General features: G+C 38.4%; 1 protein-coding gene across 1 annotated transcript; it reads right to left on the bottom strand.

Moving 5' to 3' along the window:
- Positions 1 to 521: 521 nt before the first annotated feature.
- Positions 522 to 11,532, bottom strand: entpd2b (ectonucleoside triphosphate diphosphohydrolase 2b). The gene is made up of 9 exons (XM_005725594.1): positions 11,128 to 11,532; positions 8,317 to 8,434; positions 6,873 to 7,023; positions 4,642 to 4,801; positions 4,161 to 4,388; positions 3,118 to 3,387; positions 1,633 to 1,752; positions 1,414 to 1,548; positions 522 to 1,305 (listed from the first exon to the last, which is right to left on the bottom strand). Exons 1-9 carry the CDS (start codon positions 11,239 to 11,241, stop codon positions 1,087 to 1,089), a joined length of 1,515 nt encoding a protein of 504 aa, XP_005725651.1. The 5' UTR covers positions 11,242 to 11,532; the 3' UTR covers positions 522 to 1,086.
- Positions 11,533 to 15,386: the final 3,854 nt, after the last annotated feature.

The raw sequence follows: 15,386 nt of genomic DNA on the forward strand, positions 1-15,386 counted from the left end.
GAAAGACTGTGGTGAGTTTGAAAACTATTTGCCGGGAGTCCGGTGTTCTCACGGGCTCTAGTGAGCCTTGCCCCCGGCTGACTATCGAGCTAGTGGGTAACAGACGTCTCCAAAAACGTTGGAGCGCTTTTGAAAATATGCGGTGTCTTGATAAACTGAGCAGATATTTGAGGTTTACACAGCTACATTCTCGCCTGAAAATATGTTAAACATTTATTTTGTGACCCAGAAAGAATAATAAGAGTAATATTAAGATGAACTAGCTGTCACCATTGTTGTAAACTAAGCAGGGCCGCATTATGAATTCTGGGACAGAGCTTCTTCTTCTTCTTCGGAGTTTAACGGCAGCTGGCATCCTTGTACATGCAGTGCTGCCATCTTCGGTTTCAGCCCTAGTGCCAAGTGAAGGGTGGATTTGACAGAGAAGCAAAGGACAACTGCTGCCCACCTACAGTAGGTCATTGGATAATATCTGTGGTCAAATGCCTTTCTGAGTCAAATAGCAGCAGATATTCACAAAATGCATTTAATATTTTATTCAGCATGACTTGAAACTTGCATCAAAAACTGGGTTCGCTGAGGTCAGAGTAAAGGAAGCCGGGGGCCATTTTCCAGTAGACTTCCAGTGTTTTTGAGCGAGTTGCCACCTGCTGGCCATTAAAAAAGATGCACTTTTAAGGCACTTTCACGTTGGCATTGTTTTTCAAACTACAGTCAGAGTACTCACTGTCAGCTTTAAAGTAGTTTACATTCACAGCAAGTTAATGCAGTGGTTTCACTCATTTTATACATACCACTGAATTATAGGTTAAAGCAGCAAACTGTATAAACATGTTAAAGTCAAAACATTTTGTATGTCATGTTAAAACTTTTGCAGTCAATGAACAAACCACAGTTTACATTTAGCACTAGTTAAAAATAAGTCAATTGGTGTAAAAAAATTTTCAAAAGCAAACTATGGTATTATATAACAGAGAATATGCTTAAATTAAAACTTAAATCTTGCCCCAAATCTTCCTTGTCGGGTCAGTGTTCAGAGCAAAACAAAACCCCCCAAAAAAACAAAACCCTGACATCATTTCTTAGCTAAATTGTGCTTTCACTGCCTCTTTCCTTATTCTGTCCATTATAAACTCTAAATAAGCAGAAGGAAAGCACTGCGGCAAGGAGCATGACAAAAAGAAAGATGAGGGATCCCCACACTCCTGGGGTCAGGGCCTTTCTCAGCTCCAGTTGCTCTGCTGGCAACAAATTGCTTAAACTCAGCATGTAGCCCAGAGCCCAACCCACCATGGTGTCAGCAACCTGCAGGGTCAGCAACATAATGATGTGAATATATTTGGATCAACTCCCATCCATTTGCAATGGAGCATTGACATGTTTTGTTTTTAACTGGAAAGAGATAATAATCACCTTCTTCTGGAAAGAAATGTGTGGGAATGTTGTGTCATTGAAGCCATATCCTCTCAACATGAGAGTATTGAGAAACACAGAGGCAGCACAGTAGTAATGCAAACGGGACTTTTGCTCTGGAGCGAGAAGCATCATCTGGAAAAATACAATAAATATTTTCACATGCTGCCAGAAACAGATGTTCTGGATAAGTAAAGCATGAATAGAAAAGGTGATTACTTGGGTGAAACTCATGCTGCACACTTTTTTGGTCACATCCTGTAGTTCCGAAGGAGAGCTAGCAGTTATGCCAGTGACTTGTTGAAGGAATGAGTGAACATAGAAGAAAGCAGAGAAAGCCTGAAAACAGAAAAGGGAAAAGAAAAAAGCTTGTATGTAAAAAGTGATACAGCTACAGCACAACAATCAAATAAAAGTTAGCCATGTTGAAAGGCAACCGTGTAAAGTTAACTATATTCAGCAACGTCAAGCAACTGCAGAGTTGATTGACCTCTGATACAGTAGGAAACGCAATAGAGGGTTACCCAGGCAACCAGAGCCTGGAATTAATACTAGTGGCCAACCATCAGGGTCATCCTGTGTGGATGGAACTTCAAGATATGTTTTGGTTTATATGCACTTACCACCAGTACAGTTAAATGGTAGCTCACCCTGGATAGAATATAAATGCTTTCCACTCAAGATCGCGTTAGTGCGACATGCCTTCTCTTGAATAGAACTATGGGGTATCTAAAAAAACTCAGCAGCAATGTCTCTTTCCAAAGATCAAAACCCCTTCAAAATGTGTAAGATTTGTGAGGAGGTCACATAGGAATCATTTTAGAAGACATCTCTACCATGATTGTTCACAAAATAATAAAACATTGTTTATCAGCTCTAGGTTTGAAGCAAAAAAAGAAAAAAAAAAAAAAAGGGACCAATATAAATATAATTTTTTTTGTTTTGAAACTAGACTTGACGGCTCACTGGTAGAAGCTGGTCTGCTGGAGATAGTCCACTATTGTTTCCTTGGTTTATGCAGCGTTTCAGTCCAGGTGAGAGCGATAACACCAATCTGAGATTACAGACCACCTCTATGTAGGCGGTTTCACCATTCTGATATTAGTCCTGCTATGGTGGCATGATCAGTAAATTTGACAACACACCTCTGTGATGTGCCAGTGTTCAGGATAAGAGCGATCTCCCACCCTGATATTCTGGGATCTGTTACTCATGAAACCTACAGCAGCATTCTTACACTGGAGTTTTCCAGATTTAGTTGTGGAGAGCTATGATGACTGCATCCTCCGTTGACATGTTTGCTTGATATGCAAATTGTTGTAGGTTGATCAGCGGGGAGGCCCGTCTTAATGTGAGAGAGGATGAGACTCAAAACATCTGGTGATGTTCGAGGTTAGAATGACTTGGCATGAAGGGCAGGTGTAATTTGATTACCCAACCACACCTGAGAAAAGGTGTCACTGTTCAGGAGGAAAGCAAATGTTAATATTCAACTACCCTTGATAAACAGACCTGTGCTTATGACAGCATGGACAGGAACAATCTTGAATGTATAGTGTGGTCTGCAATGATGTTACTTTCAGAAACAGTATAGCAGCTTTAAAACATTAAAGTTTTGTGAAAAGAAATCTGGGATTGTGGCGGCACCTTTGACATACAGGCTGAGCTTTAAGTTCAAGAAAGCATTTGTTCTGCTTCTCTTACCATGAAACCTCCGGTGACATTTGGTTGGAAGACTTTGTCAAATGAGCACTGGGAGAAGGGACAGCTGTTGAAGGAGAAGACTTCAGACACGTTACCCAGACAGTATTCATAGTGTCCGCTGCCATGTACTGTCACAGAAGCATGAGGGTCGTAGGAGCTGGGTTTGTACTTTACTGTACATGGAGAGTCGAGTATACTGCTGAGCTTCACCGTCCTGCTGTGGTCTGCAGGATAGCAGGGGTGAGTGACAGACTGAGGGTAACCCTGAGACTGAGGAAGAGGAAACATTGAGTACAATGATCTTATATACATTATACTGGTGATTTTATTGGAGAAGTTGACCTTAAAAATACATCAGTATAGTTAGATATGTTCCTCTCTACATAGCTGCATGTTTCTACCTTAACTTGCAGCTGACATTTACTGAATGGAGTTCCTAGTAACTCATTTTAATGTGTGCCAGTTTTAAAGCCAGATACCTACACTTACGTTATTCTATTATAGGAGTGAACATTTCTGTGTTACAAAGCTAAAGTCTAATACTACGCATCAAATTAGACTGAAGCCAGGGAGAACCTGAAGTGGCGATTTCAGAAAAAGAGTTTCAGAATCACTGGGCCTGTCCCCTTCTTCATCATTTATGTATTTGGCCGTCTGTGTTCGCATTATGACCCAAGTGGGGTTTTTTTTTTTTTTTTTTACACTGTGGTTAGAAGAATAACTAAGTGACATTCTCTAAATCTCAGCATTTTGCTGATTGGCTCCGCTGCAACATTCCTGGTGCTGCTTAGAAAGTCTGGTTCTGGCAGCAGCAACATCTCAGCTCTATTCTTTGCTCCCTGTAGTCATTCTGTGTTTTTGTGGCAAGATCTAACATTTGGTTAGGCCTAGTGACTGGTTAGGTTTGGGATGAATCTTGTTTTGGATAAATTGATTAGTTCATGTATAAAAGTAATTGATGTAAAATCCTGAAAAACAGTCATTTTGTGGACAGGATTTTTCTTTTGAGCTTTTCTTGTGATTTAAGTGTCACGTTACACTACCTTCATTATATGAGCCAGCAGTGTCATGAGGAACTGGTCCTTCCCATAGCACAGGAAGCTGTGTGTGTACAGAGTATACTCATGACCATAAAGGCGCAGCTTCATCAGATCGTCTTTGTTCTCAATTTTTTCCTGAGTAGCAAATGTTATTTGCGTGGACGCGCCGCCCAGATCGAGAGCTCCCACTGTCGGTCTGCTGGGGCTGAACCAGTGCCCCTCAAAGCCATACTGCAAAGGAACAGTCACAAAAACCTGGCTTCATCCAATGTTTGCATCTCTGTTTTGGAAAAGTATTTACAAATTAAACTAATGCCTTACTGAATATATAAAGCCATTTTCAGAAAACTTGCAATACAAACGCTCTCATAATGTTATCAATTTGCTGGTGAAGTTTCACAGTGACAGCAATAACTGACTTCTAGTCTCCTCATAAATAATATTGCAGATTCCTACTGATTTTCACATTTACACACTTGGATACCTTAATAAAGTTCTCTGAGAGATAGTTAACTGTGACCCATCCATATGCCCCCTCTTCTTTGCCACTCAGTATGGCTGCTCCCCGGTAGTCGAAAGGGTAGGACTGGATTTTTTGTCCCACTTCCTTCAGAATCTGAGTGGACAGCTCTGGACTAGATAAACTGAACAAGGAAAAACAAATAAAAACAAATATAATCAAGATTTTTAGTGATAAGACTTTCAGCAAATCATTAGGAAGAATGATGATCATGATGATAATTATGAACACTTCATTATTAAAAAACAAAACAAAAAAACCTTCTACTGTAAGCTTCAGGCACAAGTTTTAAAACTGCAAATCAGGGGTGTCAAACATAAGGCCAGGGGAGCAGAAATGCCCACCAAAGATTTACATTTACTTAATTGCTTCATAACAGAAAAGGCAAAGAAGAAATTAAATAATAAAGTTACTAGAAGTACTATAGAACATTATGATTTTTTATTTATTTATTTTTAATCTGTTCATTACCTCTGCATGAGACAAATATGCAGACAGGAACTAAAGAACAGATTAAAGTCAAAACTAACATTTAAATTATATGAAATCTTTTCCAGATATTTTCCAAGCTATAAGTCATCCTTATGAGGTCTTTAGATCTCTCAGTAAATTTAAATTAAAGGATGATGATGATTATGATTATTATGATTATTATTAGAGTTTAGAATAAGCTGAAGTCAAGATTGTGTGTCACATTAAAGTTTAGTGTCAGTGCTACATGAAAAACATTTCAGTAAACATTCATGCTGATACTCGTCAGTAAAACCCACAAACAAAACAGCTCAAACTATAAAATGAGGTGGTGTATTTGTGTATGGAAATGCATTTGTGACAAAACAGCTTTTAAAACACATTTGCAAGAATCAAATGATTTACGCACGCATGCAAGTTAGACTGAGTGACTGTCCAGCTGTTTCCCGCTGCATATTTGATTGAGTTATGGTACACATACAAGGACAGGAGGCCTTCTTCCAGACAAGATGTTTAAATCCATACTTGATAGCTGCCTAAACCCAATCAGGCAGTTTTGCTGGCTAAACTGAAAATAAAAAGATGGATTCCTGTCTGCAGGCAACGTTAAGCCACTAAACCAAATATTTGAATACATTTAAACTCTTCTTGATAATGCTTTGCATTTTCAACACTCATGCCTTCAATTTTATCTACATGTCTGAATGCCCCGTCACCATCCCCACTCAATGCTCTTAACTTTATAGACTTTGGTTTGACCCCATTGCTGCATGCCCTCCACCAGGCACAATAGAACTGGTACAAATGTAAAACATATCCTGCTCGGGATACTAGAGATCAACACATAAAACAACTTTACACTGTCCAATCAATTCTCTGTGAACTTCAGTGTGTGGATATTGAGGGGATCTACAGGTTTTGAGACCCTCGGATGTGTTTGCCTTTCCAATAAGAAATGCAGAGGGAGGAGAGGCTTAAGTGCTTGCAGGTGGCTACAAACACTTTTAAGGTAATTTCCTTATTTTAAAATAACATAACACAGCCAAATTATCCTGAAACATGTGACTTCAGCCCTATGAAATTTGCAATCACTGCTTATTCCTCGTGTTTATATTTTTTCATCCTCAGACCATTCAATGCAACAAGGGTTGCCGCTAAAATAATCTGGCTAAAACGGTCTTAAATGAAGGATTACATTTAAGCAGCTCTTTACAGAAAACACATTATGATGGTAGGAAATTTGCAAGAGAGAAACTGAATCTAGGGGAGACCATTTTTGGTGGATACCTCTCATTTTCTGAAGCAGGACCTCTTAGTCTATTATCCAGGAGTCAAACAGGGCTATTCACTGCATGCCAACACAACTGACAACAATTACACATTGTAGGTGGCAATATCATGAAGGTGGTTAGGTTTGTCCAGTGGAGTCATTACAACAAACAGTGCAACAGCTACTCTGAGAACTCTTAAACAACATTTAGCTTTTTTCACTTTTCTCTGATTTCTTCTGCACTGTAGAAACTTGCTATATTTGGCACAGAAATAATTATATTCCCAACACATTCATCTCCATGAGATTCATCTTGTTTAATGAATGTGTAAGCCGGTTAAAAAGGCCAGTATGGATTGCCATTTTAGCATTATTACAAGATTTACTTGGAACAGGATCAAAATTAAGGTGATGCATAACTAAAACACATGGAAACAAAACAGACACAACTTACTGCAGAAGCCTCATGCCGGCTGTGGCTCCCAGGTACACAGGTGTGAGCTGGTGCTTGTCTTTTGCGATGCTCTTCACTGCGTGATCCAGACATGCTTCTAAGCTTTGCCCTGCTGCTCCCGGTTGACCTGCATAACTTGCAATTCCTTCACCTGAGCGAATGATGAACATGTCGAACAAACGAAATCTGTTTGATAACATAATCAACTTGGTGTAATATTCACAAAAATCAGTGTTAGCAATTGTGACCCATATCCTTGTGGTGCTGCAATACAAAAGAATCCAACTACTATCCCAGCTTCCCAGCCAGCTGTATGAAAATCTGCTGAATTGTGTGTGAAATTTTTAAATATTAACGTTATCTAAAGTCACAGAATAAGTAATATTAAAGCAAGTTATCTGCATTAATTCAGAAAAAAAATGATTTGAGAAAAACGCTTTATATTTAAATAAGAACGCATATTTCCTCCTCGAGACATCCATCTACAAATCCTTTCTTAGGATCGTTTTATTATGAAACATGTCAGCATAAACACCGTGCTCATGAATGACAAGGGGGAAAAAGTTGTTTAACACAGGAATAAAAGCCTTTTACAGGGCAGGAGTGGCAAACCACAAAGCTCAACTCTGACTCGATCCTGACTCATGACTGTTGCTAGGCAAACATTTGCTTTGACATCAGTGCAGTGATGCAATAAAAATGACTCATTCAGAAAAAACTCCATGCAGACTTTCCCACAACCAACTCATCATTAAGATTTCCACTATTTCTCAATTATCAACCAAGTATATAAATTACTATGTGGTGTAATGAGAGTACTCTTCCATTAGATGAAAGGTAAACTGCATGTATATTGTTATGAAATAATGTGATGAACTACACCTAATAGGTTTAACTTAAGAGTAGTTCATTTATAATGAATGTATAAAGTTGCGATGAAACTGGTTAGTCTTCTTTGTTAGCACAATAAAGGCTACTTCTCATTAGATCAGTCAATACCGTGAATGAATCTTAGGCAGACTATTTCCTGCTGTGTGGGAAAGAACAGCTGCAGACAAAAAAAACAAAAAAAACCAAAACAATATCCTGACCTCCTTCTCCCAAGGTTTGTGTGTAAAAATTGCAATTAAAAGAAAGAAAGAAAGAAAGAAAGAAAGAAAGAAAGAAAGAAAGGAGGGGAACCCCCCCCAAAATGCCTTCAATTTCATTGATGTTTTAATTACCATTCAAACTTTGAGCATCTATTGTCCATATGCTATACAACTTTTGCATATACATAACTTTTCCATTTGTCTAAACGAACTGCACCAGCTTCAAATGAACGTATGTGTCAAACAAGTCTGCACGATTTCCTGCAAATATTTGTTGCTGTAAGCACCCTTTGTTTTTCAAGCAAAACTCTACCAATGTTTTTGGTGTGGGAAGTGCTACTTATGATACCTACCCTCAGCATGACATTTGCTATGCTGGGTGACCACGGCTGTGCCATTTTGCTTATTTGCTGGCCACTTGTATATGTATAAAGATGTGTGTGAGGATCCAGCATCCAGGACAATCCCATACTACAGAGAAGGGAAATTCAGGAGAAAAAGCAGTGAAAATACATTTTTTCCACCCTTTACAAAGATTTTTGTGGCAACCGCTTTGAAACAGACCTCAACTTAATATAGCAGAGTAGCAAAAATGACTTTAAGGATCGTGGCGATGTGACCTTCACCATCTGGCTAGAAATGAGGTCAACTGGCAATCATCAAAAGAGCCTTATGGATTTTATATTGTACAAGATCACGTTTGATTTGAAAACAGTGATTCAATTGAAGTTCTACTAATCCAGCAGTATAAGATCTTTATAAAATAGGACTTTGATGTCCTAACATGTTTTCCTCTTCTTTTAGCTGCTTCCTTTAGGGGGTTGCCACATCTGCCTCCATCTCACCCCATCTGTAGCACCCTCCCCGGTCACACTAACTCTCTGCATGTCCTTCATCCATGAACTGCCTCTGATTTCTGCGTCTGTTTTCCTACCTGGCACCTCCTTTATGTATCCTCTCTCTCTCTCCCTGCACATGTATAAAATATCTCAGTATCCAGAATACATTTTTATTTTATTTTAAATCAGTTTGTGTTTGTCTGTGGAGTCCTCTTAATGGAGTTGTGCAATGCAAATACTACATCAATCCACACTGCTTAAATAATACAAAGTTTTGGCCCTATGAGAAAAAAAACGAACAAGTTCAAGGCTAATGAAAATCATTATTTTAAATGAGTCATTTCATCTAAAAATCAACATGGACCATCTGCTTGACCCTCTCCGAACAACAAACCAAAGTTTGGACACAGAATAATTTCTGTAAAAGTTTAGCTTCAGCTCTTAAATACTTTTATATATTAACTTAAAAGGCACCCTGTTGCCCCACTTTCAGGTTGTTTTATTTCACACTGAAATCTGAGGTAATGGTTGAAAATTAATGTCACACATACTATGAAAGATAAACCTGAATTTTAACTGGTTTTTAAATGAATCAGGAGCTACAATTTGAGCTACACACTTCAACACAAAAACAAACAAACAAACAAACAACAACAGGCCTGCACACAAAAAACGAGATGAGATAAAATGCTTACGTTTTTGTTTTTAAATACTTTTTTCAGCCAGTTTTTATTCTGGATTTGTATTTTTAGGTAAATCAGAGATGAGCAGAAAAAGTTGTAAAAATTTGCAGATTTCAAATGGAATGACCTGAGTGTAAAATCCATAAATTGAAGAGTAAGACTTTAATAGCATAAAGCATCAACTAAAATACATTTTAATCATTTTCCTTACTTTTAGTTAAATGCACTTCATACACTCCAGTTGTGCTGCCTGCCATAGAAACTGCTGTGTTACAATTGGCTTGCACAAACAAGTAGAGTAAAAACAAACAATTAGTATCTGCAGAAACAGAACTTCAGACATCTTATATGCCTGCATGTCACAAGACCAAGACCCATCACGGGTTACTTTAATAAAATGATCTTTGCGACGCATAAATGTTTCACAACTGCATATGTGGTATGACATTTCAATATATGGTTAGAGTGATTTGAAGACAAGCAAACAGCATCCCAGCTTTTTGGAAATGGAGTAATAGGAGGCTTAAGTATGAAATTCTGAAAAAAAAAAAGCCTATAATTTGTAATTCTAAGAAGCCAAAACAATGGAGTCAAATTATATTTGGAAATGTATTTATTTTTTACAGTGTGGGTGCTACAAGTTATCCTGAACTTGTAATATTAACACAGATTCAGCTGTGCTTCATCATAATTTTAGGATCATGCTTTATGCTACAGTATATGCTCACAGCTGTTTGTAAAATGCTTTGTAGTATAGACATTTAAAGGAAAAGTTTATGCAGCCAGACAGATTTCAATTCTGAGCTCAGTTGCAGGTCTGCGTTGTGCTGCTGTGGATCAATAAATATCAAATCATTACAGCTTCAATGCCTTCTGAAAATAAAGGAATCTGGAGAGTGTGCTGAAATCTGCCCACCCGGGAACCCATGTGACCGACAATGCAAAGGGAAGGGACCACACGCGTCTCATATCAGTGCTGCAGGTGAACGGCAACAATATACAGACATGTTCCTAATCACCCCTAATAATAATGCTTCATTACTGCTGTGCACTCGGCTGTGAGGAATCCCAACACTTGGCAAACAAAACACGAGACGCTCTAATTGTCTGTTCAGTCCTTTCAACACACTGTTGCATTTGTCTCCTCGGAAAAAAAGTAGAAGAAAACCTTTGTGCTTGCTTTCTCAGACTGGATTCCCACGTTATTGCTGGGTGGAAGGGGAGCTACATTATAAAAGGGAACCATGGGATATTAAGCTGGTGACACAAAAATGAGGGATCAGCAGTAACAGAATTTGGTGTTGAATGGCTCTGCAGCAAGCCACTTGCAACTGACACGGCCCTATTGGGCTAGAAAAATTAAGCATAATATAAAATGTAAATTCAAAATATGGGGCCATAATTAAACATAAAACAGAGCTTAATCCGGACAATAAACAAGAGTAGTCACTGGCTGTTACATCCAGGTATCAAGGCTAATGTCCTCGAATTCCCTGGTCCCACATTTAATTTTTTTTAATTTAATTTAATTTCTTTTTTTTATTTCTTTTTTTTATTTTTTTATTTTTTATTTTTTATTTTTATGTATCACCTGTTTCACACCCTTCGCACAACACACTGACACGCACCGATCCGACCTTACCCTGAGCTCAGGTTCCTCCTGAACATTCTCGGTGGAAATAGTAAGGAGCAGGATTCCGGCAAGTCCAAACACCAGCAGCGCGATGGGGACAAGGTGAGCAGACCGCTGAGCCATGAAGCCAAAGCGTGAAACGCAACTCCTCTCTGCGCCTGCAGGATTCTCAAGCGCCTACCTACTGTAATAGCGTCCAACTGGGAGAAATGGCTGGCTGCCAGATAACCGGAGGAGTAGTTAAAAAACACCGCAGAAGTGAGACATCCAGGAGAAAAGGAGTCTTTAGCTACCCTATCCGAACAGTGCATGCTGGATTTGTTTCCAGATCAGGCGGTGTGCCCATGTGTAAACCATTCGAATGATTTACTGATGATTAATTGAGAACACGCAACCCGGTATACGTCACACCAAGAGAGCAACAGCTACAAGTGCAAGCTTATAAGGAAGCATATTACGTAATATGTGAAAAGGTTAGTTATTGAAAAAAGTTATTTATGAGTTTTTTTTCCAATAAGGCATTTTATTCTTATCATAATAATAAAGCTGCAGTGTCAAACCTATGAAGTTTCCAAATGTATGTAAATTTGAAAGATGTTGCTTTTGTTTTAAGTTGCAGTCTGTTTTTAGTTTCGCCTCTCTGTGATTTATCAACATGAATTTGCAACATGAATATGTTTTGGTAAATATATCAGAAAAATAGCATGTCTGTCCAAATATATGTAGATAAAATTCACCTGTCTTAGTGTACAATCAAACATTTCTTCACTGCTGATAGAGCTCCAGATTTGCCTTTCACCAGATGTCAACCCAACTTAAAATCAGTGAGTAGTGCTTCGTACCACCACCAACAAAAGAACAAAAAAAGGAATACTGTGTGGAAGAATATTGGATCAAGAGACTGGGAGCTCGTTATCAAAGGAATGCAAAGTAAAGATATCTTAGTTTTCCCTTTGTCACCTGTCAGTGAATGAAAAACACCTTTAGGTATCATGTCAGTCATGTGGATATTTGTCATAATGAAAAATGCAAAGTGGATGAGCCACTAATAAATCGGCAGCAGCTGTGTGATACTCTAATGTCAAATGGTCCCAAATCTCTGAGGAATGTTTCTATGTTTCTACCTATGCAATCTATGAATTCTATTTCTAGAATTAAGCCATTCTGAAGGCAAAAAGGAGCCAACCCAGTACAAGCCAGGTGTACCTAATAAAGTGTCCTGTGAGTGTATATCGTCACAAAGAAGAAGTGGAGTGGAAGTTGTACTGTCTATTTTTATCTGCATTTATCACACTTTTAAACCTTTTCAAACGTCACTACGTCAGCATCTATTATATCCTGTCTCAATCCAAGAATCTGTATAACTCCACGATTTTGCCTCGATAGGTCTCTTATGTCTTTACCACCAGACAGATATCTCGACCGATCATGTTGACTCAAGGTGAGTCTCGCCGCTGCAGCTCAGCCAAAGGTCCACCTTACCAAAGCCAGATGTCAACACTTGTGCCTGCTGTAGCTCATATCAAATCTGGCTCAAGACACATATTTACCAGTTCCACAACTGCCATAAATGCCAAAATGAGCCCAGATTAGATGCAAATAAGTCCACTATATTCTTCATCTGCTACATTGCCTTGTGTCCTGTATTGTATTTTACTTGAGAAAGCAAAGTCAGACCTGAATTTAAATGCCAGCCAAGTCCTTTTCAATGTGCCTCTACTGAATGGGAATGGCTCCAAGGCTACTCGAACCATGGAAGGAAAAATGTTTTGCCATGGCTGCAGAGCTGCAGAGAATGGAGTGGCCTGCTGTTCATTTATATTCAGCAGTTAGCTTGGGTGGAGCTACTGACTAATTGCTGCTCAGGCACTTTATTGTTAATTCAACACAGAAAGGAAAACATATGATTCATAATTATTTAATCATGAATGGAACTGGGTGATTTAAACTGACAGAAATCCTAGTTTCTGGACTGAAGAGCTGCAGAGCTGGTTGTTTTCAACCAGTATTTGCATTTGAATAGGTGCAGCCTTAAACCCGACTTGCAAATTGTTCTCTGTTGAATGATGCCTTTTCACCAGAGGCCTATACTTTGTTTGTACAAGTGTTTTTTTTAAAGTCTATTTTCGCTGAAATCCTTTTTTTTTTTTGACAAGCTCTAAATTTAGCAGAATACATAATGAGTTATTTTGAAAGAGTTTCTGAATATTATCTCTCCACATTATCACTCATAGCACAAATTGTTATTGCTGCATCATTCACTGTCAGTATTCCATATGAGTTTATCTGTCTTCAGGAAGACGTGAGATGTAAATGGCACATGGAATAAATGCAGCACTTTAATGCATATAATGTATCACAAAGCTAAATCATTCCCTCCCTTCTAGTGACTTCGCATCAATAGACATGGCACATTTATTGCCATTGTGACAAATAATAAAATACCATTATCTTTCCATTCCTTGCTTTCCCAACACATTCACAAATAGAGTGATTAAGCCGTTGGTAATAAATGTATGCCTGTCTAACGTCGATAATGAGCCAAGACCATCGAGGCCTAAATGACAGATATGAGAAAATGAACAGATATTGTTTTTCTTCCCTCAAAGGGTATGTAATCAGTTCTGCCCATTTGTCTCTCTGTCTGTTTGTTAGCAGTCTGGGACTCTGTTAAGTCTAATTGTTGAATGTTGTCATTATGTTCTTAAATTTGTACAGTCTTGGTTCAAGCAGTAGGATCAAGACATTCCTTTGATCCTGAGCACCTCTCCAGCCACTCTGTGCTGGGGGAGGTTTTATTGCAGAAACATCCTATCTGAAAGATCTGTTTCTTGTGATGTTGCTTCCTGCTTTTATGACCCTTTTGGTCAGCAGGAGGTCACACACACATACACACACACACGTTCTTGCACATGCATATAGGTGCTTACACATACATACACACACCCCTCTTGGTCTTTGTAACCAAGAGGGGTCTTACGAGGGGAGGTGCTTTTGCTGTGATGTGTATTGTAACAGTTTGTTAATAAATAGCTACGGGGACAGCTGCTCTTTTGAAGGACTTTGGGCTGGAGTCAGGTTAGGAGCGTGAGCTCCAAGAGCTCGTTCTTGAGCAAAGACTTCCCTTGCTAGCAAGTAAAAGATGTTTGTCTTGTTTTTGTCGTTAACGAGAATAAGTTTCTAAACTAGCGGAGCTTGTGGAAACACAGACCCAACAGACTCACAGTTTGTAAAATATTGTTTTTAAATTTTGTGTGTTGGTAGATACCAGTAACATTTCAAACTGATTTAATTTTGGTAGAAATCACGTCAAGGTCAAGGTCAAGGTCACACCAAATGTGCAACTCAGGAAACATTTTACAATATTATTATTAATATTTTTATGGAGTGTCTTCAAACTTCACAGCAATATACTAAACCTCAGGGGACGTGGGTACCTAAGTTGTCTAAGTGTTTGACCTTGACCTTCTTTGTAACCAGCAAAGGTTCGGAGATACTGGGAGAAGTCAGACTAGAGAAGGTAAAAAGAAAACAAAAACAGAAAAAGAGATTCACATGGTAACCTTAACCATGTATCAAGTTCCTGCTGGAGGAGGAGGTGGCAACAAAACTATATGACCAGGACATGTGACAAGTACCATCACCTTGTGTTTTACTATGTTTTTTTTCTCTATATCACATACAGAGGCTCTTTGACCCTCTGTATGTGATATTGCTCTATACGAGGTGGAAAAAGAATTAAAGTGAATAACAATAAGACATTGTGCTTCAAGTGACAGGAAGATACAATTTTTTCTTATTCAGCATTTGGTTACACCAAATGTCACTTTAAGGAGAGGATTTTATTTTATTTTTTATTTTTTTATTTTATTTATTTTATTTTTTTATTATTATTTTTTTATTTTTTTTATTTTTTATTTTCTTTCTTTTCTCTTTTTTTCTGTGGCTAAAACAACACTTTTTAACTTAAAATTTAATGAATGAAACATTATGGAGTGTACGCGCTCCAGCTGACGCAGACTTGCACAATAAGAAAACACACACACAGTACAGTACAGTACCATCCACCTTCCTTTCTTTATCTCTCACCAGATTCCTGGTTGCATTCCTTGACTCTCAGTGAAAAAAAGAAGAAGCAGCCAGATAAAAATGAACGTGTTTCCTTTCAGCCCCTCTCTCCTGCTGCTTTGCTTCCACTCCTCTCATTCTTTCTCGTGCACCATTAGCTTCACTTTTAGGTCAAAAGACATTCTTTTGTTCTTTTTTTT

This window comes from Pundamilia nyererei, unplaced genomic scaffold, assembly GCF_000239375.1.
Source record: "Pundamilia nyererei isolate P.nyererei 1_Seehausen unplaced genomic scaffold, PunNye1.0 scaffold00016, whole genome shotgun sequence".
Classification (NCBI taxonomy): domain Eukaryota; kingdom Metazoa; phylum Chordata; class Actinopteri; order Cichliformes; family Cichlidae; genus Pundamilia; species Pundamilia nyererei.